At 44.0% G+C, this 21,399-nt stretch overlaps 1 protein-coding gene across 4 annotated transcripts in view; it reads right to left on the minus strand.

Moving 5' to 3' along the window:
• The window catches only part of LOC146861334 (uncharacterized), an 81,015-nt gene extending 60,270 nt beyond the window's left edge, over positions 1 to 20,745 (minus strand). Inside the window, exons 1-3 of one of the 4 annotated variants that reach the window (XM_085646422.1) lie at positions 20,439 to 20,574; positions 20,256 to 20,351; positions 18,418 to 18,530 (exon numbers count right to left, since the gene is read on the minus strand). In XM_085646422.1, coding sequence (XP_085502548.1) covers positions 18,418 to 18,530; positions 20,256 to 20,285 — 143 coding nt within the window. In that variant the 5' untranslated portion in view covers positions 20,286 to 20,351; positions 20,439 to 20,574. Of the gene's footprint in view, positions 1 to 18,417; positions 18,531 to 20,255; positions 20,352 to 20,438; positions 20,575 to 20,682 lie in introns of those variants that run through there. The other 3 variants (XM_085646423.1, XM_085646425.1, XM_085646426.1) reach the window with 3 other exon arrangements.
• Between the last annotated feature and the right edge of the window lie 654 nt (positions 20,746 to 21,399).

Genomic DNA, 21,399 nt, shown 5'->3' on the forward strand with positions numbered 1-21,399 from the left:
GTGGATGTGTCCAGATAAGTCAGAGTCGAGCCTTGCTGGTGACTGATGAAGTTCAGAGGCAACAGGGCAGGTGCAATCACAGAGGGAAGGCAGGACAAGGGATTTAGAGGGGAGGAATAATACAACATCATAGAAAGAGTACAGAATACTGTCCAGTGTGGGTAGGAGGAATTAGAGAGAGAAAGCAGAAGGAGGAAGTTAGAGAGGAGGAGCATCATGGAAGCAGATGGAATGCTGGTCAAGCGGGAGACATCAGAGAGCCTGAATAATCGGGCACATCTGTGCAGCTAGTCTAATGGAGTCATGGCAGGACCAAAGGGCTAGAGGATGGGCACAACTGTACAGAGAGCTTAGGGGAAGCTAGTTCAAGCATGGGAAGCAGGTATGCCTGGGGCCACTAGCAGAATGTAACTGATGGTAATGAATCAGTGCCCTCAAGGACACAAATGGAATGAGTACATGGGATGGAGCCCAACAGAAGCGAGACACCCAAAGGGCATTGTTGGGTTCTTTTGAGGCTCAAATGCAGGGCTCCAATATTTTCTACCCACCTGGCTGATAACACTCATTTTAGAGGGGCAGGATTGAAATGGTGTTAGGGGAAAGTTTTTTTTTTGAGGAACAGTGGTATGGAGCATCTAGGGCATTGTTTTAGGAGACTACCTATAGTTGCCCATCACTAGTGAACACCCCAAAGGCCAGTTGATCTGCAGTTGGCATTAAAAGTGTCTATGTAAGGGGGTTGGTATGAGACACAAAAACAGGGTTTGTATGGTTGTTCTTTTCTGGGGACTACCTGTGTTATTCTATGTTCTCCTTTGCAAGGGAGCCACCCAAAATGTCCATAGTGGTGGTGGTGGTTTTGCAAGGGGACACATAAGCTAGGTGATATGAGACAAATATATTGAGTTGGGTGTTATTTTGGGAGTCTACTCATAGACTGCATTAACCTTTACTAGGCAGTCACCCCAAAAGTTCAGTTATTGTGGGGTCTTTGAATGGGGTGGTTTGAGGAATGGAAGGAAGGGGCTAGAGATACGAATTAGGAGATATGACTCCTCACAGTTTTTAACACCTGCCAAAAAAGGCTCCACAAAAAGCAGCTGAGGTGGTGGTATTGAAAGAAGAAACAAAGAGGCAAGTGGAGAACTCTTTGCTGAAAAGGATTTCCCATTTTTTTCCAGGGAGGGGCATGTATAAAGGGCTGTTGAGATGATTGCATTAAAAGTGGTCACATGAGGTCCAGACATTTGGTGGGCGGCATCCTGGGAAGAATGCATAGGGGCGTGTGGGAGGTTGACTGGGGGTAGCCTTCTTTTTATTAACCCCCTTAAGGGGGTCAAAAAGATAATATGGGTGGTGGTATTGATCGGGTTCTTGTGAAGCAGAGGTAAAAGGTACTACTGTGGTGACACATGCATGTGAGGCCATCCAGGTACCGAGTGTAAACTGACAGAGAGAGGGCATAGAGGATGGACAGCATGTGAGTGATGTCAGCTACTGCACGTACAGAGATTAGATGAATGAGGCAAGGAGAGTGGGCTTTGAGCTACTTGTTAGATCAGCACAGAAATAGAGCATGGCATGCAAATAACCTTTTGTGCATGCAGCAGCAGCATCTTGAGTTTTGACAAAATGTTTTGCAATCCCTAGATGTTGTATATGGTACAGGCATGAAAAGCCAAGGATTGCTGGCAGGGCTGTCTTAAATCTGACTATTTTAGGAGGGGGGATCTGGTTGTGCTGACCGGGGTTTATGGAGTGATATGTACCTTGAGGAATGAGCAACGGCCCTCATGGTGCAACTGGGGACAGATTTGAAACAAACGCCACTAGGTCACAAGGAGAGCCAACTAGGTGGCAGAGAGGAAGAGTGTCTAAAGTCTCTGAGAGGGTTTACAAAGAAAGTGATACAGTACAAAGGAAATGCCCTAGGTGGTAACATGTGAAAGGAAGGTGAAGAGGGGAGGTGAAAAGAGATCAAAAAAGGTCAAAGGCATAGAGGTATGTCAAATGTGGACCCACGGTGTGGGGGTCATTTTCATTGGCTTCTATTCACAACAGTGTGCTTGCAATTTATGGATTTATGGATTCTCCTAAAGGCTGTGCAACAGAGAAGGAGATGAGGAGGCTGACATACTGAGTATTGGTGGCAAGCATTCTGTGCAAAGGGGCAAGCTTTTTGACCACGCTTATGGAGAAGATGCCTGCTAGTTAAAAGTGTAAGTTCCCTATCAATGGTGATTCTCAATTGTACTTGAATAAGTGTGGTATGCCCAGGCAAAGAGCCAAGAGAATGTTTGGGCCATACTTAAAATCTTCTGAAACTGATTCACTGAATCCACCCATCTCTCTTAGTTGAGGGAATCTCAACAAACCAGTTAATGGATCCACAGGATTTTCCAGGCAAAATATTCCACTGTTTCATTACTTTTGACATTCCTTTCCAAGCAAGGTTTGAAAACAATGGGATTTTTGTTTGAACATACATTAAGCTCTGACACAGTAAGGCATTTGTCTGCACAAGGAGGAAGGTGGTGTTGGTCTTAGGGTGCTACAACATTTTTAATAAATAACAATTAATTAAATTAACATGTAGAAATAGGATGTAGGCCTCAAAACAAAAGTCACATTTAAAAGGCAAATGAAAGCATCAGGCCTTCATAGCTGCTACATAAATTAAGTTAGAAAGACTTATGAATACATTTTTCATTTTACCTTTTCCTTTTTCCTTAGGTCAGGAATGTCAGTAATGAAATATATATGACTTTCAATGATACAAAAAGAATGCTGAACTGAACTAATAGAAAACCTTAGATTTTGACGTTCCCATAGAGATATTTTCATAGAATACTATAATGTATTAAATTGTGTAGTTTAATTTCCTTAAAATGTTTCTTCATGAGTAAAATTTGCACATTAGAATGTGTGAGAATTGCATGATTTTGTCGGTGTAACGTAGAGATCTAACCATGAACTGTTTTGTCTTGTAATATAATGAACAGTGGAACCCTAACCTCGACATGCACAATGTTTATAAAATGTTTTTTTCTACACTTAGGGCCTAATTATGATGTTGGTTGGACCGAATTCTGCGGCCTCGTTGGCGTCGGTCAGACCACCGCGGTCTTGGTGAAAGTGGTTGGACCAATTGCCAAATTACGATGATTTCTGAATGCAGTCCAACCAACCGCTGGAAAGACCAACTCTGACAGCCTTCCTCCAGCTGCTGAGATGGCAGTAGGAGAAAAGCAGCAGCCATAGAGCTGTACAGGGAGTTCAACGCCCTCCCGATTACGATGTGCATTTCCGACGAACTGACCATGGGGGTCCGACCGGCTTCCTAGACTCATCGTAAACAAAGGATTTGGGTGCATACTCACCCAAATTAGCTTCTCCCTGACTGTTTCTGGTGTTGATCCCTATTTACAGGTCTCCCCTACACCGCAGCCACTGAACCCCGAAGACTACGACACTCTGGGCGCCGGAATGCAGGTAAGTTCCCGTGTGGTATATATCCCTATTGACTGGACTGTGCACAGATTTCTACACTCCAGCAATGGGTTACATGCAGCACAAGGCATATTCACATATGTCATGCATGTGTGTGCATATCACATTTTTCCTGTGAGTTTGTACGGGCTTGCAGTGACATATTCGGGGATATGTGCACCACCGTAGATGATACTGCTGGGGTAGCAGTGGTTGTATCATAATACGGTGAGGGGAACTTTCCCAGCTTCAGCGGTCGGATTCAGATCGCCGACCACGTATGTCGGACGGTCGGTCCGACTACCATCGTAATGAGGCACTTAATGCCTGTAAGCATTTTGTCCTGAACCACTAAGACGACGGAAGCTGTCTTGTTCCCATGACGACACCTCGTGATGATATGCTGAGAAGACAGAAAAATGCAAAACTACACCTTAGTGATATATATCAAAATGTTATATTAGCACGTGTTCCTAAAGTAGTGAGAGAGATTCTTCAGACCCTTTCTAGACTTTCGGAGAGCCCTTTGCTAAGATTTATTCTGAGTGGCCCATTCTTTTCTCTTGCCTGAATCAATGTTGCTCTGAGACTCTATTGAGATGCTTGAACTTCTCTTCATGGGAAGTGCTGCTTGATTTAGAATTGCTTAAAGCTTTATGCTTTAACCTCTCAATTTGGAACTCTGTGTGGGTTCTAAATGATACTTTTCTCTCATTTTATAGACTTAGAGAGAGATTTACTTATTAGGAAAGCCCTTTATGCAATTGCTCTGTATTGTGTTACTATGTATTGTATTACTAATGAATTAATTACCAATTTTGAGAATGTATTAATAAATATATACTTACTAAAAGGTTTAAGAAAACTTTAAAAACTAACACCAAATCTTATTTACTCCCAAGAAAGGATAATTGAACTATGATGATAGATTGATTTGATTTGCAGCTCCTGATTAATTCTCTTCTTACGTCCAAAGTCTTTCGGCCCTTGGCCCAGTAACGAGTTAAGACTTTCCTCCGGGTGAGTAATACATTTGATACTGCAAACCAAATATTTATTTAAAGTCCCTGCTCCACTAATGCCATCTGCTAGCTGTAGTGCAGTGGATGGGGTAGGTGGAATATTTTCTGAGGGAATGTTTGTGTCCAGGACATTCAAAAACTGGTGTATGTCAACAGGATGAAGGAGTCATACTGCCCTCCTTGTTCTTTTATGCCTCTCCTTTTTGCATTTGTTTCACCCTCCTTAGTGACAGGATCTCCTCAGTTGGATTTGTTCTCCTATCACCTATGTGTAGAGGACACTCTACTCTGCACTTCATTAACAACCTTCTCAACCCTACTACAATTGCTTATCTAGCGTACTGTCATTCATCATTGGAGAAATCTACATTACCTTATGTTTAACTATTCTACAAAGGAGTTCCTACACTTACTATCTTTCTATTACTTTTCCACTCCTGGCTCTACCTGTTCCACTGCTGACAGACTCACCTTTGCCTCTTCCATATGAAACCTATTGTCAACCTGAATTGTTGTAACAGTCTTCCAATGGGACTTTTTCAACACACTTTGAGATCTCTTGACATTGTCATTAGGGCCCTATTCAATTTATCTTCCATGAGGCACCTCCTGCATCATATATCATCACAAGGCCACTTGTCTGTCTGCCATAATAGGGTCCTCTAATTATAGTTTTTCATAGTCATACATTGGATAGCCACAATGTACCTATCTGATATTTTCTCTCCTGGAACATAACATTATCCTCTGAATACAAATAACTGACTAACCTATCCACCACTCAAATTACTTGCATAATTCACTGAACTAATTCAACACTAATCACTAATCCTTTATGGGTTCCGGAGTAGCGTGCTACTCGCCAAAGAAGTGCTTCAACACCCCATCCGGGGTAACAAGCGCTATATAAATGCAAACCTTTTTCCCTCTTCTATCACTCCGCTATCCTTCTCAATCCAAATAACTGACTAACCTATCCACCACTCAAATTACTTTAATTTTTCACTATACTAATTCAACACTAATCCTTTATAGGTTCCGGAGTAGCGTGCTACTCGCCGAAAAAGCGCTTTGGCGCCTTGTCAGGGGTAGTAAGTGCTATATAAATGCAATTACAATACAGTACAATACAATAAGAACAGCTAATCTACCTTGATAGTACTACCTAAATCTAGTCAAATCTATCTGAGTCTGCTCCTTCAAACTTCTAAGGACACCCACTTACAGCAGACATTTAAGCCAGCCCATCACTAGAAAAAGAACTTACATATCACCGCCAAATGCTTTAAATATTTGATGCTTAACAGAGACTCCAAGCAGTATAAATATCTTAAACTGTATATTCACTTTAGAAGGAGCAGGTTATGTCGGTCGCTTGCCAGTTGTATCTTTTATGCGATTAGGCCCTCATTCATGGGAATTTGGAATAGGTCAGTGCAGCAAGTCAGCTTGCTGCGCTGCCCTTTCACCCAAGTGAAAGGTCAGGGATGCACCGTATTTATGCAATATTGTGCGTTCCTGTTCTTTTGCCATGCCCTGGAGCCGTTTGGCTGCCTAGCACCAATGCAGGCATCTTTGCACCATTGTGCAAGGGTGCCTGTGGTGTCAGCAGGATTATTTTTATGCAAGGAGGGGCACCTTCTTGCACAGAAACAATCCTAAGAGGCATTTTCCTCTTTCTATGTATGCTGCAGAATAGAAAAAATGGAGCAAAATAAAGTTATTTCTCCTTGTTACGCCATGCCTCAGGAGGCATGAGGTTTTGGTGCTTCCCCAGGTTTTCATGCTCTCATAAATCTGGGGAAGAGTCAAAGTCCATAGGTGTTACGTAGGAAAACCCACAGCAATGCCCATGGAATGCCTCCAGAGTAAGGCAACACAGCGATTTAATCTGCCTTGCCTTGCTCCATATTTATGAGGCCATTCAAAACCAAGCATAGTGGCTTTCTGTGGCCTTATAGATATGATTTTGTTATTTGCTCCACTGGAGAGGCACAAAAAGTGACACACTGGCGGTGCAAGGGACTCATAAATATGCCCCTTAGTTTTTTAACATGTCTCTTACAATCTTGCTGGCGTTTGTCATTTGACCTATGGTGTATTGTCTTATATGCCAAATGAAAATGTAACTTATAATACTACATTTCTCTTTGAAATGTCATATGCTACATATAAATGAATAAACAAAAAATACATAAATAAATAAGTAAATAAAGACATCAATCAATAAATAAAGTATAATATTCTAGTCTACATTTGATGGCCTTAACCTCTCAGTCTGTGAATTTATGCCCAAGTCCTTTGCAAGCTCTTGGCTGTCTGGGAGTTTGTGTGGCCTTTTTGGATGTGTGTTTGTCCATGGTAACTGTGAAAGAGTCCTGCCACCAGCTGAGCTGGAACACTATCTGCATCCCTTGGAGGAGCATTGAGTGGCTCTCTGTTGATTTCCAGCTAGGTTTGCTCTATATAAGTACCAATAATTTCATATGCACGTTTATGGACACTACTTTTGCCCGTGGAACATGTCCTTATTCTAGGTCATAAGGGTTGTGAGGTGCCATTAAAGGCTTTATTTGGGTCACCTGTGGGGCGATTTGAATGAGGAATTCACACTGCATTAGTGATGATGTTCATATCTGCAAAGTACCATTGTCTGTTTAGTGAGCTGTCCATTTATCTGCACCAGTATCCGTCAGGCCACTCCCTGCACTCCAGAATATAACAGATGTACTGTTGTCTTAAAGGGTCAAGGATGGAGGACTGAAGCACTTGGTCATTAGCCCTTGCAAATCAAACAAGGGAGTGATTTCGGATCATTCCACTCCTTAAACCTGTCTACATCACTTTCATAGAGACCACAGCATTTACTTTGATCAACATATCTTGCCAGATTCCTGGCCTAGTCGTAAATGGTGTGCTGGGTGCAAACCATCCAAAAAGACATTAGGAATAAAGTACCCCTTGCCATACATTAAAAGGATATTCCAAGTCACCTAGGAGTTTCATAAACATATAGAGAAATGAGGCCAAAGGCCGAGTCTCTTTATTAGGTTATGGAACTCCAAGGAAATAACATTATCATATTCACCAGGGGGTACTTTATCCCATATAATACATGGTCACACAATCATCTTTCCACAAACCACTCAAAACCTTGGTGCTTTGCTCTTTCATATGAAAGAGCAAGCATGTTTGCAAATATGAAGAATAAAAATAAAACCTCTAGTGCAAAACTAAACACATCAAAAACCTGTTCGGAATTTGTTGCAAACAACAATTAGAAACAGATCAATTCAAGTCAGTAAAAGAAATGCTGCTGTGGCTTGGAATGTGTAGAAACATACAAAAAGATTCTAGCTTTTTTCTAAGGAGTACAAAAAATAAACATATTCCCTCTGCTGGTCATTGTAAGCTATTAAAATAGAGAAGAATAAAGAAAATCAACTTCGATTTGTTGCTTTAAACAGCTGCTTTAATTATGCTCTGTGGCCTGGCCTGCCTTTCAACTCAGCTGCTGGTTCTAGAAGCAGTCATTGGGACATCAGAATGCGACTGAGTTAACCCTATAATAGTCAAGTTCTGACCTTTTTCTTAAAAATGAACGACTTGGTGCGTCACAAGTCACCGATTATTAAGAAATTAGTGAGTGTCGTTTATACAGGGATTACAGAATCCTATGTATTGTAGTAATATTCCTTGAACACTTCTAATCCTGGACTATCCAACCCTTGCTTATTGAATTGGCAGTTTCTGAGCTTTTCTACCACATAGTGCCATCACTGCACTTGCAAGTATAGTAGCTTTAGTATTTGCTCCACAGGTGTAGTTCGGCAGTGTGTGAGTGTGGCCAACTTCCGATATCCTGTGATGCTTCTGCCAGAAAGTGCAAATGTGCATAGTAAATCACATTCTGACACAAAGTACTTCAACACTCCTCAACATGATTGCTGGTCAGTGGAGTAAAAAGGGTGCCATGGACAATAAAAAAGGGAAGCAAACTAAGGCTCATCCCTTTGTTTATTAGTACAAAACACTTGGGGTGAAGAGGACCCCCACACACCCTGGGCCCTGGTGCCACAGCACTTGTTGTACTATTGATAGCTACTCCCCTGCTGCTGGTGTGTGTGTTGTAATACTTTGCTTTGAACAAATACCATGTTGCGCCAAGGGCTGGGCGAAAATGTCATTGCAGTCGGCTGAAGCAGAAAGGTGCTATTGCACTCACACTTGTATTCTAGTGGAAATATTGTGGAACTATATATGAGCCCAGCTTTTAATAGAACAGCAGGTGCAGTGACACCGGGGCTTGAAAGTGTCAGGGGCCCACTGCACAGCACCCCAATTATATACATTTTTGTTTTTTTACTTCCAAGCCCGGAAAAACGCATATTATTTGACAGTTTCCCATTATTCGAAATAAAAAGAATTCAACCAAATGTTTTATTTGGTTGCTTCAAATGCATTACTTAAATGAATAAATACAGCCCTATTATTGCTAAACATGTATTTAAAACCCTTACTAAATGCTTGAAATACCTGCACAGCAAGAACACATACTTAAGATTTTATGGCAAAGTATGCTACAGCTTGTACATAAGACAATGCAGGGAGGTTAATAAAAATCTCAGGACCATTGACTTCCTGTCTCTGTGCTGCTGACACATTAGCCTCTATCGAAGTTGGAAGAACAAATACAACATAGCTACTGTAGGCAGGAAATCAATACCTGGCAACCAGCCAAAGGGTCGTACAAAGTACTTAGGCAGGCAATTTGCCAGGCTACAGATATCAAGAAAATCAATTAAACCCTGAAGAAAGAGCAGCCAGCTATACAAAAAAATCAGTCTTCAAATGCCAACTACGTTTCAGAGGCAGTCTTTTAGTTTTTTTGTATTATGTTGTTGTCGTCCACAAGAAACATTAATTTAATAAGACACTGATGTTACACCTGATTCACTCAAAGCTAAGAAAACACTGAATGATAGCATACCAGAGAACGCTGGGGTTTTTAAAAATGTAATCAGGTTGTTTTCTGGAGCTAGTGCTATCCAATGGTCGATTAATTTGTTCTTTTGTATTGATTGCTTTTTCTACATGCATTTGGCATGCCAAATACCTTTTCCCTACCGAGCAGTAATGGAACGAGTAGACCGTATTCATCGAGTGGTGCCACGTAGTTTACTTTGTAAATTATAGCTTTCTGAAGTCAATAAATAGAACAGAAGATTGGAACTGATTTCTTTCCTGAAACTGGGAACCCTACGAATGAAGAAAGACCTTTTGCAGCAGAGAAAACATGACTGGACATGAGAAGCATCCATATCATTATATAGAATAGATTCTACATTTGAGACCACTCACTAACATGGGACGGGTACCGGAAGTGGTATTACACACCCTTTGACCACTGAGTAAATTGCCGGGATGACTCTTGCCCCACTCCCCCACCACCCTTTAATGCCTGTTCAGGTTTTCTACTGGGGGGGGCTCGGGAATGTAAAGGGAGTGCCTAAGTATTATAGAGATCTTTACTTTCCCATCCGAACTCAGTCTCAATGAACCCTGAATCCAGGGTCAGCCAGGGCAGCGCCAAGAATGCAAAAGCACAAGCCAGGAGTAGCTGCTGCTACCCCTGGCTGCCATCTCTTGACATCCATGGCATTTCACTTAAATAAAATATCTCTTGCACTGACTACATTCATGATAGCAGCTCAGTAGCTTTGGTCGAATCCATTAGTCTTCATAGAAAGTGTTTTGGTTTGCTTATTTATCCAATTTGGCCGATTGACTATCTAGGACAATCTTGCAAAGTTTCTTGGAGACTGCAAAAGGGGAAAGCCAAAGGAGAGAAAAAGGTGTTTTGTATTACTAATAACCAACTACAAAAATAATGTGCTTTAAAAATATTGATTCAAGATATTGAGAACCACAATATTGACATTAATTTGAGCCTATGGAAACGACAAAAATATTGCATACAATAAAATGAAATATATAAATATCTACATTAGTAAACAATTGATAGACAAAATATAGAAGCAAATACCAGTGAGGCCTCTATCTAAATTTTCCATTGAAAGGAAAACTCTCCAAAATTATACAATGGCCTTTACATTCTAGTGAAAACTGATAACAATTCAGAACAAAGCATTAATTAACAATGTACTGTAAAAAGGACAACAAAACAGGGGGTGGGGACGTGACATGGACGAGCATGGTGACAGCTGCCTGAAACCAGGATCCCCGACTCCTGGATCTTGCAGACCCATTTATCCTAGTGGGACAGGGGTTTTAAGTCCACCAATGGACCAACATGATCTGTGGGGACCCCCAGTTATGTCCCCTGACATAATTGCAGCAGTGAGGAGAACGGCTGCTACCAAGTCGAGAGAGCAGACTGGGCTGAGCGACCTGTACAAGTTGGTGGCAGCTTGTGTCCGAGCTGGTGCCTGAGCTGCTCCTAAGTGACTGTAGGGTGGGGAAAAGAACTGCGACAGGTTGGTGGCACCGGGGAGCTGAAATCCTGGAAGGAACACAGGTCAAGAAGCTGAGAAATCTGTATCCTTTGGAGGAGGGAGCTGAAGCGGCCCATGTGACTGGGCGACTCTGCCTCCCAACCTCAGACCAGCAGGACTTTGAGCATGTAGATGAACTCCAGCAGGGAATGCCGAGGAGAGGGAAGTGCCACTGGGCCCCTGTGTCTCTTCCACCCAGGCACGGAAGCTCCCATTAGCTGGCGGCCAACTCTGGAAGGAGGAGGGAGCTGAGGAAAGGCTCTGATGAAAGACCAAAGGGAAGCACCACTGAAGTCTGGTGAAGCTTGGGGCTGCCATTGCGTGGTAGAGCAATCCCCGACCTGTGACGCGGGTGCATTCCAGCCATTAGAGACTGAACATTGGTAGGCTGAAGAACACTGCGCGATGCCATAAGAGACAAAGGTGGGACCTTAGGGAAAGCTTACCTCCCCGTCCCCCACTGCTGCAACATTTCTTTCCTCTGCAAATAGTCAATCTGCACCACCGAGAAAAGACTGAAGGCAGCACTAGGGCCTAGGAGTGGGGAATGAGTGTGCACTTTGCCACCTGGCCTGACCTAGCTAGGGATCTACAAAATGGCTGCGTGCTCTTGCCTGTTGGATTCAACTACCAATCTGGACGCTGTGGGCCCTAGGATTATAATGCAGTGATCTGATACTCTCCTGCGGAGTAATGAGATAGGTGGGCCCTTCGCCATAGGGTGCTGTTTAACAGACACATTATAACTTGTACACCATGGACCAGCCATAACTAGGGCATATTGCCAAGAGCCAAGATATTACCTGGAGTGATCCCTACAAGTTTCTGTTCAAGTAATATATGGCAAATTAAATAAGCCTAAGGACTCTTGGGGAAGGCAGATCAGCCACAAGAGGAGCTCCCTGACTAGGTGCCTGGTGGACCTCAGAGATGCAGAGGGGAGTGGACTTCCCGGAGCTCTGATAAACTATATGGCATTTTAGCTGTCATAGCATCCACCAATGACTCGTTAGAATCCAAGATAAACACTGTGGCGTTGGACTTAAACTTGTTGCAGGATGTTGGTAACATAGGTCTTGAAAGATTAGGGCACAATTGCCAATATGCAACTGGTTAAGGGCTGGCCTGCAGAAACAGGTGCGCTGGAGACAGTGTGCCTCGTGCCTGCTAAGCGCCTGCTGCCTGGGACCCCATAACGGCATGTGGTGTTGTGGTTGCTTCATGTTTATGATCACAATCACATTTTGAGGCAAGCACGATTGCTGGGTGAACTGTAAGTTGAGAACAAAGGGGCCATGATCTAACCAGATTTTCCTGCAGCTGTGCAACTGCAGTGGGCCTCATTTGTGGAGGTTAAGCCACGAATAAGAAGATGGGATTTAAATAGGCTATGCTATTCACGAATAACCTGAAGATTACGATGGACTCAGAGATGCAGTTTTTAACAGATCCTCAGGAGGAGTGGCACTGGATAGAACTCCATAATACCCTTCACAATGGCGGCCGCTGCGGGGGGGGGGGGGGGCGTGTGAGTCCACCGACCTCTGTTCTAGGAGCTCTCTCTCCCCGGCAGCTCCGCTGTGCCTTGCGTCGCCTCTGAAGCCTGCCACTCTGTTGCAGGGTTCGAGTCTACCCTGATTCCGGTTCCCGCTGGTAGCGGATTGTGTGCCTAAATTGTTGTGCTTAATTTTATTTTGCTTAAATTATTTGATTGTGCTGCTGTGTGTTTTGTAGTAGTCCTCATTGTGCCCCTTCTGCTTATTTCCCGCCGCTCACGCCACCGCTGACCCATGACTCCTCCCCCTACCGCCCCGCTCCCTCCTCCCAGCTGCAAGTCCCTCCCCCTCCCCTTCATAATGGCAGCCGCTGCGCAGTTGCGCACAGCAGGCGTGCCGCTGGCGCGCCGAAGGCACGCCTAAGGCTAGCCCATCTACAAATCAACCACTCTTCACGCACTCAACCCCGGAAGACATGCCGAGTGCGCAAGATCCTCGCCGAACACCACCCACGGGCAGTTCTCGTGTAGACCCTGCCGCAGATCCTTCAACATCGACAAAGCTCCCACGACCGCCGAAGGCACACCCAATGCACACACCACCGATACCCTGACTTGCATCCTTCTCAATGTGCGCTCCCTGCACCGCCATAGAGGTCTGGGACCTGATCGACACCCTCTCGCCCTACGTCGCATTCTTCACGGAAACCTGGACCAACGCCACCTCTGGCCCTGACATCGCCACTGCCATCCCCAATGTCTACAAGATCCAGAGAAAAGACCGGCCACACCGCCCAGGAGGAGGACTCACCATCGCACACAAGACCCCCCTCCGACTCTCCACATCCAGCACGAGTGACCCCACTCCAACACAGAACACCTCCACTTCCAGATCCAGACTAGCCTCAGGACCACGCTATGCGGTACCCTCATCTTCAGACTGCCAGGTCTGTGCACTCACTACGCAACCAATATAGCCGAGCTCGCCGCAACCCACACCATCACCTCCATGGACTACATGCTACTCGGGGACCTAAATTTCCACCTAGACAACGGCAAAGACCCCGACTCCACCAATCTCCTCAACAACCTCGCCAACCTAGGACTGAAGCAGCTTATCAACACGCCCACCCACAGAGCGGGCCACACCCTCGACCCCATCTTCGCGGGAGGAAGCAACATCCGCTTCAGCCACACCACCCGCCCCTCTGGACTGACCACCACTGCGTCCACTTCACCTTCAACTCCACCACCCCGCACCCGCCAAGACGGAACTGGAGCAATGTCACAGAGGAGCACCTCAGCACCACCCTCCATCAAAACCCCCTCATCACCACGAATGACATCAAATCCGCAGCCAGGGAATTCCACCGATGGGTCTCCTGCTGCGCTGACAAGCTTGCACCCCTCCGCTCCTCCGCCAAACACCCTCTGCAAGCCACCTGGTTCACCACAGAACTTCAAGAAGCCAGACGCTCCTGCAGACGTCTAGAGAAAACCTGGCCCAACCTGAAAACCTCGGAATCACTGAACAACCACAAGAACGCCCTGAAGGAATACCACCAGCGCCAAATGGACCTTCATAAGAGACAAAGTCCAGATCAACATGACCAATGCCAAGGAACTGTTCAACGTCATACAGCAGCTCACTAAACCCACCTGCGAAGCCACAGACGTCACACCTTCCCAGGAACTCTGCGACAAGCTCAGCTCCTACTTCCATCTGAAGATCAAGGCCCTCTACGACAACTTCAGCGAACCAATGACAAACACCACCCACTCACCCACCGCCGCCGATAAACCTACCATCACGTCTTGGGATCCCTCTACCATCAAACTCATCACCGCAACCATGAAGAAAACCCACTCAGGAGCCCCAACGGACCCCTGCCCACCCCATATATTCCACAGGGCCACCGTGGTCATCGCACCCGAACTAGGACGCACCATCAATGCATCCCTAATATCAGGCATCTGCCCAGATGACTGGAAACGGGTGGAGGTTAAACCCCTCCTCAAGAAACCAATGGCTGACCCTACGGACCTGAAAAACTACAGGCCCATCTCTCTCCTCCCCTTTGTGGCCAAAGTCACCGAGAAACTCGTAAACACCCAGTTGACCACCTTTATAGAAGAGAACTACATCCTAGACACCTCCCAGTCTGGATTCCGCAGCAACCACAGCACCGAGACAGCCCTCCTCGTCGCCACCGATGACATCCACATGCTACTGGATATGGGACACACCGCGGCCCTCATCCTCCTAGACCTCTCCGCAGCCTTCGACACCGTCTCACACCGCACGCTCGCAGACAGATTTCACGACACGGGAATCCAAGGAGCTGCCCTCGACTGGATGCAATCCTTCCTCTCCGGCAGAACCCAGAGGATTCGACTCCCTCCCTTCCTCTCCAAACCCATGGAAATTAGCTGCAGAGTGCCCCAGGGATCATCACTCAGCGCTCTTCAACATCTACATGGCCCCCCTCGCCTCCATCGTCAGAGACAGCATGGGCTCAGCATCGTATCCTACGCAGATGACACTCAGCTCATCCCTTCGCTCACGAAGAATCCCGAAGACACCAGACTCTGCTTTCAGGAAGGAATTAAGAATGTGGCAGCCTGGATGAAGAACATATGCCTGAAGCTAAACTCAGAGACAACTGAGGTCCTCATCCTGGGACCCTGCACCTCTGCCTGGGACAACACCTGGTGGCCCTCTGCCCTCGGAAGCCCACCCACCCCTATAGACCATGCTCATAACCTCGGCATCATCCTGGACTCCTCCCTCTCCATGAACCGCTAGATCAACGCCATCGCATCCACTAGCTTCAACTGCCTTCGCGTCCTCCGTAAGACCTTCAAATGGACCCCCCCAACTGCAGAAGTACTGTCACCCACGCACTCATAACCAGCAGACTGAACTACGGAAACGCCCTCTACGCCAGAAACAACAAAACTCTTCTACACAAACTCCAAGCCATCCAGAACGCCGCAGCCAGACTTGTCCTCGGCACACCGTGCCACGAGCACATGACTCTACACCTACGAGGCCTCCAATGGCTCCGTGTTGAAAAGAGGATCACCTTTAAACTCCTCACCCACACCTACAAATCCCTCAACAACGTTGGACCCAAATATCTAAACAAGAGTTTATCCTTCGACGTATCCAAGAGAAACCTCCACTCCACCGACCTCGCCCTGGCTGAGGTCCCCCGCATCTGCAGCAACAGAACGGGTGGGAGAGCTTTCTCCTACATCGCAGTGAGAACCTGGAACAGGCTCCCGTGAACATCAGACGCTCCCCGACCCTGCACACATTCAGGAGAGACGTCAAGACCTGGCTCTTCGATTGACCCAGAGCCGCTGCCTCCCCCCAGCGCCTTGAGACCCTCACAGGTGAGTAGCACTCTCTGTAAACCCCTGATTGATTGATTGAAGATCAGTGGACAATCTCTCCAGTAAAAGGTCCTGGAAAGTATGCTGGAAGAATTAATCCATTCATGAAGAATGTCGAGAACACAAACCAAATGGGAAAGGGATCAGGCAGTCCTGCCGGCCGCGATGTTGCTAAATGGTTCACAAGAGGGGAAGGGCTGAATGCGCTTCAGAAATGTATCAAATGCAAGTTCACAACTTATCACTGAACTTCGAAGAGGACATCCTTCAAGCAATAATGATCCCTGGCACTGCTAATAAACTTCTATAACTGTGGGAAGACAAAGGTGTTCCCTGTAAAATCACAGTGGACATCGGCATATGAGTTATTCATTTTCATGACTATCCACAGGCATTTGTTAGACATTGCTGGTGGTTTGTGAATGTTTTAGTTACTGAGGGAGACAGGCATGCAGAGAGTCATGACCTGGGCAGATTGGAGGCATTGTTTGAGCCTTTATAGAGGGGTGTGATGGGGGGGATCTAGATGTTGCTTGATGTTAACATGTAGTAGTTATATACATTCCAACAACCTGTCATCATGGAGGTTATAAAAGTTCTGAGATGGAATATATGCATGAAGAAATACAATGACACACAGGCGTACATAATGCGAAGTGGGATCATATTGTAATGCTGCAGGTAACACCCTTGACTAAAAAGGAGGGCCTTGTCTTGCAGAGGAGATGGAAGGGACAGGTGCAATTCACATAATATTTGGCCTATGCCAGGGGTGGTGGTGACCTAGGTCACACTGGGGAGGTCCCCTTTCAGGTGAATCCTATAACTGTAAACCCATCAAGGATATATTTAACCTTGGGTGGCAGGCTTGAAGGCAGGTACAAAGTGCTCAATATTGCTTATGCCCCTAACTCAGAGCAAACACAACATTTCAATGAGTTGTCAACACACATAGCCAATACACCACACTACCTACAAGCCATTGGGGAGACTTTAATTGTATCACTGATACATATCTAAATAATTCCCACCCACTGTTATTGGCCTCCACCGTTGTTAGGTCGGCTAAAGCATTTAGGACTAAGATTGACCCCTGGAATCTAACAGACGGCAACTCTCCTTATCTAAACTGTGCCTGCCAGTATAGGCTAGGGCCTACCCTAGACTTTGGGTTATACTACCTGGCAACACAGTTGAAATGGGTCATAAAATGGGTGCTTTTTTTTAATTTTTGGCAAGGAAGGAAGAGCAACTGCCAAGAATCATGGATGTGCTGAGAGTGCTAATGAGGCCCAACCAAACTGACGGAGGGAAGGATAACCAAATGCGAGTTGTCTGATTTATCTGGTAAAGAGAGCTCATTAGGACATGTACCAAACAACCACATGCATCAGGACTCCAGAGTGGGAGTTTATACACCCATCAGCACAGAAACATGTTGGAGCAAACTGAGCAGCTGGAAGGAACTAGGAATAGAACTGCTGGGTAATCTATATGCGGTTGGTGGGACATTCAAAGACTTCACCCAGCTAAGGACTGATTAGGATAACCATAGGCACTTCCAAAAGGAAATTCAAGGCTATAACACTGATGCACGTGGCGTTCATCAGGCCAAAAGTTTCATTGATAACTCGGGATTGCAATGTGCTGATAACATCTGTAGGAATATAATGGAGGAGGAACGGAGCAGAATATTACAATCTGCCCCTACTTTCTCCAGAATGAAATTTGTCCACATGATTTTGTTGGACCAAATACATAGGGCATATTTGACACCCAAGATAATTGACAGGATATTCTCTGGTTTGCAGGCAGTCTGTCCTAGTTGCACAAGCCGAGATGTGACGTTCTTCCACATGGTATGAGTTGCCCAGAAGTTAGGGATTATTTGGGTAGGGTAGCCTCCTCCCTTTGGACTGTGACAGAGATTGATATAACACTGTCCTCAGAAGGGTAACTTATAGGCCTCTTTGCCTGCCCAAAAGCCAAGCAAGTCTCAACCAGATACACTGATGTGCCATTAATACTTGCTAAATGCAGATTACTCACTATTAAGTAACTGGCAGAGTGGTGAAAAGAAGATAGCAGGATCAAGAAATAAGGACTTCCAATTTATTGCCATAACACAGCCTGTTCTTCAATTATAGGACTCCGCTTCGTATCTGCGCCGTTATATCTGTGCGGTTTGCGGCTCCTTCAACTGTTACTCCCCTTTTTTCCCTGCCACTCACCACTTTTTCCCCTCCCTTCTAACAAATTCAATTGGTGGCGATTTGGGGATTTAATAATCCAATAAGAAGCTGTATGAATGTGGACAGCACACGTTCCTTGCGAATGTAAATGTCTTCCTCTAGTTGTTGGGCTTAAGGGGATGGCCTTATATTTTGTCCTTCTAATTTTCTTACATATGGTAAATATGGGTTGAGGCTCACTGTGTTTTGAGTATAGTTTTAAATTCAATACAAATATGTGTTAAAAAACAGACACAACACACCTCTTACTTTGGTACCTGCTCCTACAAAGAAGACTGCATGTTGCCATGCTGTCCATATGAATCCAGAAACCTGCTAAATATAGCTTTGAATTTTTCTTCTTATACCTGCAGGGCTGCAAAAAAATATATAATTATACCCAAACAACTTAAGTGAAGAAACAGAAAGCCCAAACAAAAAGACATGTAATAGGAATTAAATACTCACCTAGATAAACATATTTACTATTTAATTTAGATTTTAAATTGAATGCAGAAATGAGCATATCCAATGAAGCCACTTTAACAGAAGCGCACAAAAGGAAGCCCCTACTCACATATCTAGACAACACCTACAGCAAAGGATGTAGCACCAAAGAACGTTGCCAGTGGAAATGTACTAAATATTACTCTAATTGTTGCTATGGAAGAGTCATCATTGCAAATCCCCAACCGGAAATTACATGAGCAAAATCAACAAATATGACAGATGCAGAGATTAACAACGTAATCCAACAGGCTCCAAAGTTCAAAGTGGATCAATACTTGAAAACTATGCCCAAATATGACTATTTAGCTCAATTACCAACTGTACCAAATTTTAAAAGAACAACGCTAGACCTCACATTCTTGGTGTGGTCTTTTTCCAAAACTTTTGCCTTCACTCCTCCTGTTTTCTGAATTTGCTTTTGCTGACATTCGAACTCTGTGCACTTTACCACTGGCAATAAGTGCTAGAGAGCTTAAAACTGGTAAAAATGGCATACACCTGATTGGCACATTGAATTTACTAGTAAGTCTCTAGTAAAGTGGTACTGCATATACCCAAGGCCTGAAAATTAAAAGCTACTAGTTGGTCTACAGCATTCTTTGTTCCACCCACCAATGTAGCTCTTTAAAAATATTTCTCGTGCCTGACATTGCAGCCTGTAGTTCACTATAATTCTGCCAATTCAGCCAAGAAAATAAACCTTTTGCCAGGCCTAAACCTTCCTTTGTAATACATAAGTCACCCACTTGGGAGGCCCTAAAGGCTGATATGGCATGGCGTATAGTATTTAAAAATTGGGATATGTGAGTTTAAATTGTACATGTCCTTGTAGTCTTTTTTCACTACTATAAGGCCTACCTCTCCCCTTGGATAACAATGGGTTATCTGATTACATTCAATAAGAGCTAACGTTTGATTGATAGAAGATAGAAATATCATGTTTGGACACACATGAACTGTAATTTAATATCCTCTTTAATGGTAAAGTTGGATTTTAAATCACAATTCCAAAAATGCCACTTTTAGAAAGTTAAGAGCAAGAAATTCTAGACGAGTGTCTAGAAATAACAAGTGCACTACTAAATGCCCAAGAGGGGCGTATTCACACTTTCAAAATAGACAGCAAAAATATGACACATATATAAATGATAAATAATCAATTCCACCTAAGTCTTATACTCAGTGAATGAAAAGAATGTTCAATAAAATACTGTGGTGACAATTAGAACAACAGATGAATTTCCAAATGCAGAATGAATTCTTCTGTCTTTTAATTCTTTGTGAATGTAGATAACAGAATCAAACAAAACGTTGCTTGTATTCAGCAGTAGTCTGTCCTTTCAATTTCATAACAACAAATCCCAATGCATTTCGGGCTGTTAGATGAGCCCTTCATCAGGGGGATCTACAAAAACAAACAATTGTCTTATAAGATTTGTACACAGAAGGGGTGAATCGAAAAAAACGTGTAAATCACAAACGGAGTCCGAAAACCAGAGAGAAGGTCAAAAGAAAAGGCAAAAATAGTCCCGAACACACCCGTGCACTAAAAACAGTTCCATTCTCGTGTCTAGATTAAAAAAAAGCATACCTTGAGATAATACAATACGTGGGCAATCATACAGCTCAGTTTAATTGTTCTGTGCAAGATAAACCAGGAAATACCAGCCAGTATCCTAGAATTTCACTGCAAAGGATTAAAAGTTGCGTATCAAAATTCTAGATATCAGTCCCATAAGATTGCACGTAACCACAAACTCTAAAGTACGCTTACCAGCATTAGACCGCTTATGGCATCAAGAGAATGAATTCAACACCTGCGTTATGCGTTAGAAAATAATTCGCGTCAATTTACAACCACTGATGTCGTCAAATGTAAGATTACAACACCATTCCCAAACGTTGCACAATGCAACAGTCTGTAACGAGAAGTGAACAAAAACTAAGGTTACTTATCTCAAACCTACTTAACCGAAGTATTACTAACTAAAATCTCAAAGTGAGAGCATAGCGCTTACCGGACCAAGCTGCATTCCACGAGAAAAACATGCCAAGTTCTACGCTTAGAAAACGTCACGTAGTCACATGATATAAAGCCAAACTAAACATAGAAATGGGACTAAACCCATTGCTACACTATCCTAGTGGCAAAACAACCAGAATAATAGCCGCCATGTTTGCGCGAGAAACACACAAAAGTGCTAAAATAAATAAAGACAAATAAAAAGACAAATAAAAAAACACCATCGTGCAGAAACACTCATAATACCTTCAAAAAAAATAGAAAAGAAAAAAGAATGCGTAAAGGGGAAAGCAGATACAAAAATCAAAGTGAACACAATGAATAAAAAATTATGAGATACAATTAGTGCACAAACTCGGTGATTATCACAATGTCAATATTGGTATACATTGAAAAATCAGCAATTTGACAGCATACTTATTTCCAGGAATAAGGCGCTTAGAAAACCATGTAAGAAGTGTTTACAGAAAACAAGCCAATTCAAACTTATCATTAAGCCCCTTGGGAAGGAGGCTTTGCATGAACCAAATCCAATAGGATTCACGTTGCAACAAGAATTTTGTCATATCCCTGTCAGAACGTAATACAACTTTCTCCAAAATACAGAATCTCAGTTGGGCTATGGAATGCTTTTTATCTGACCAGTGTGCTGCAAGAGGTGAACTGGTGGTCTTTGTGCGTATTCTGCTTTTATGTTCGGTGATCCGAATGC

This window comes from Triturus cristatus, chromosome 3_1 (assembly GCF_964204655.1).
Source record: "Triturus cristatus chromosome 3_1, aTriCri1.1, whole genome shotgun sequence".
NCBI lineage: Eukaryota > Metazoa > Chordata > Amphibia > Caudata > Salamandridae > Triturus > Triturus cristatus.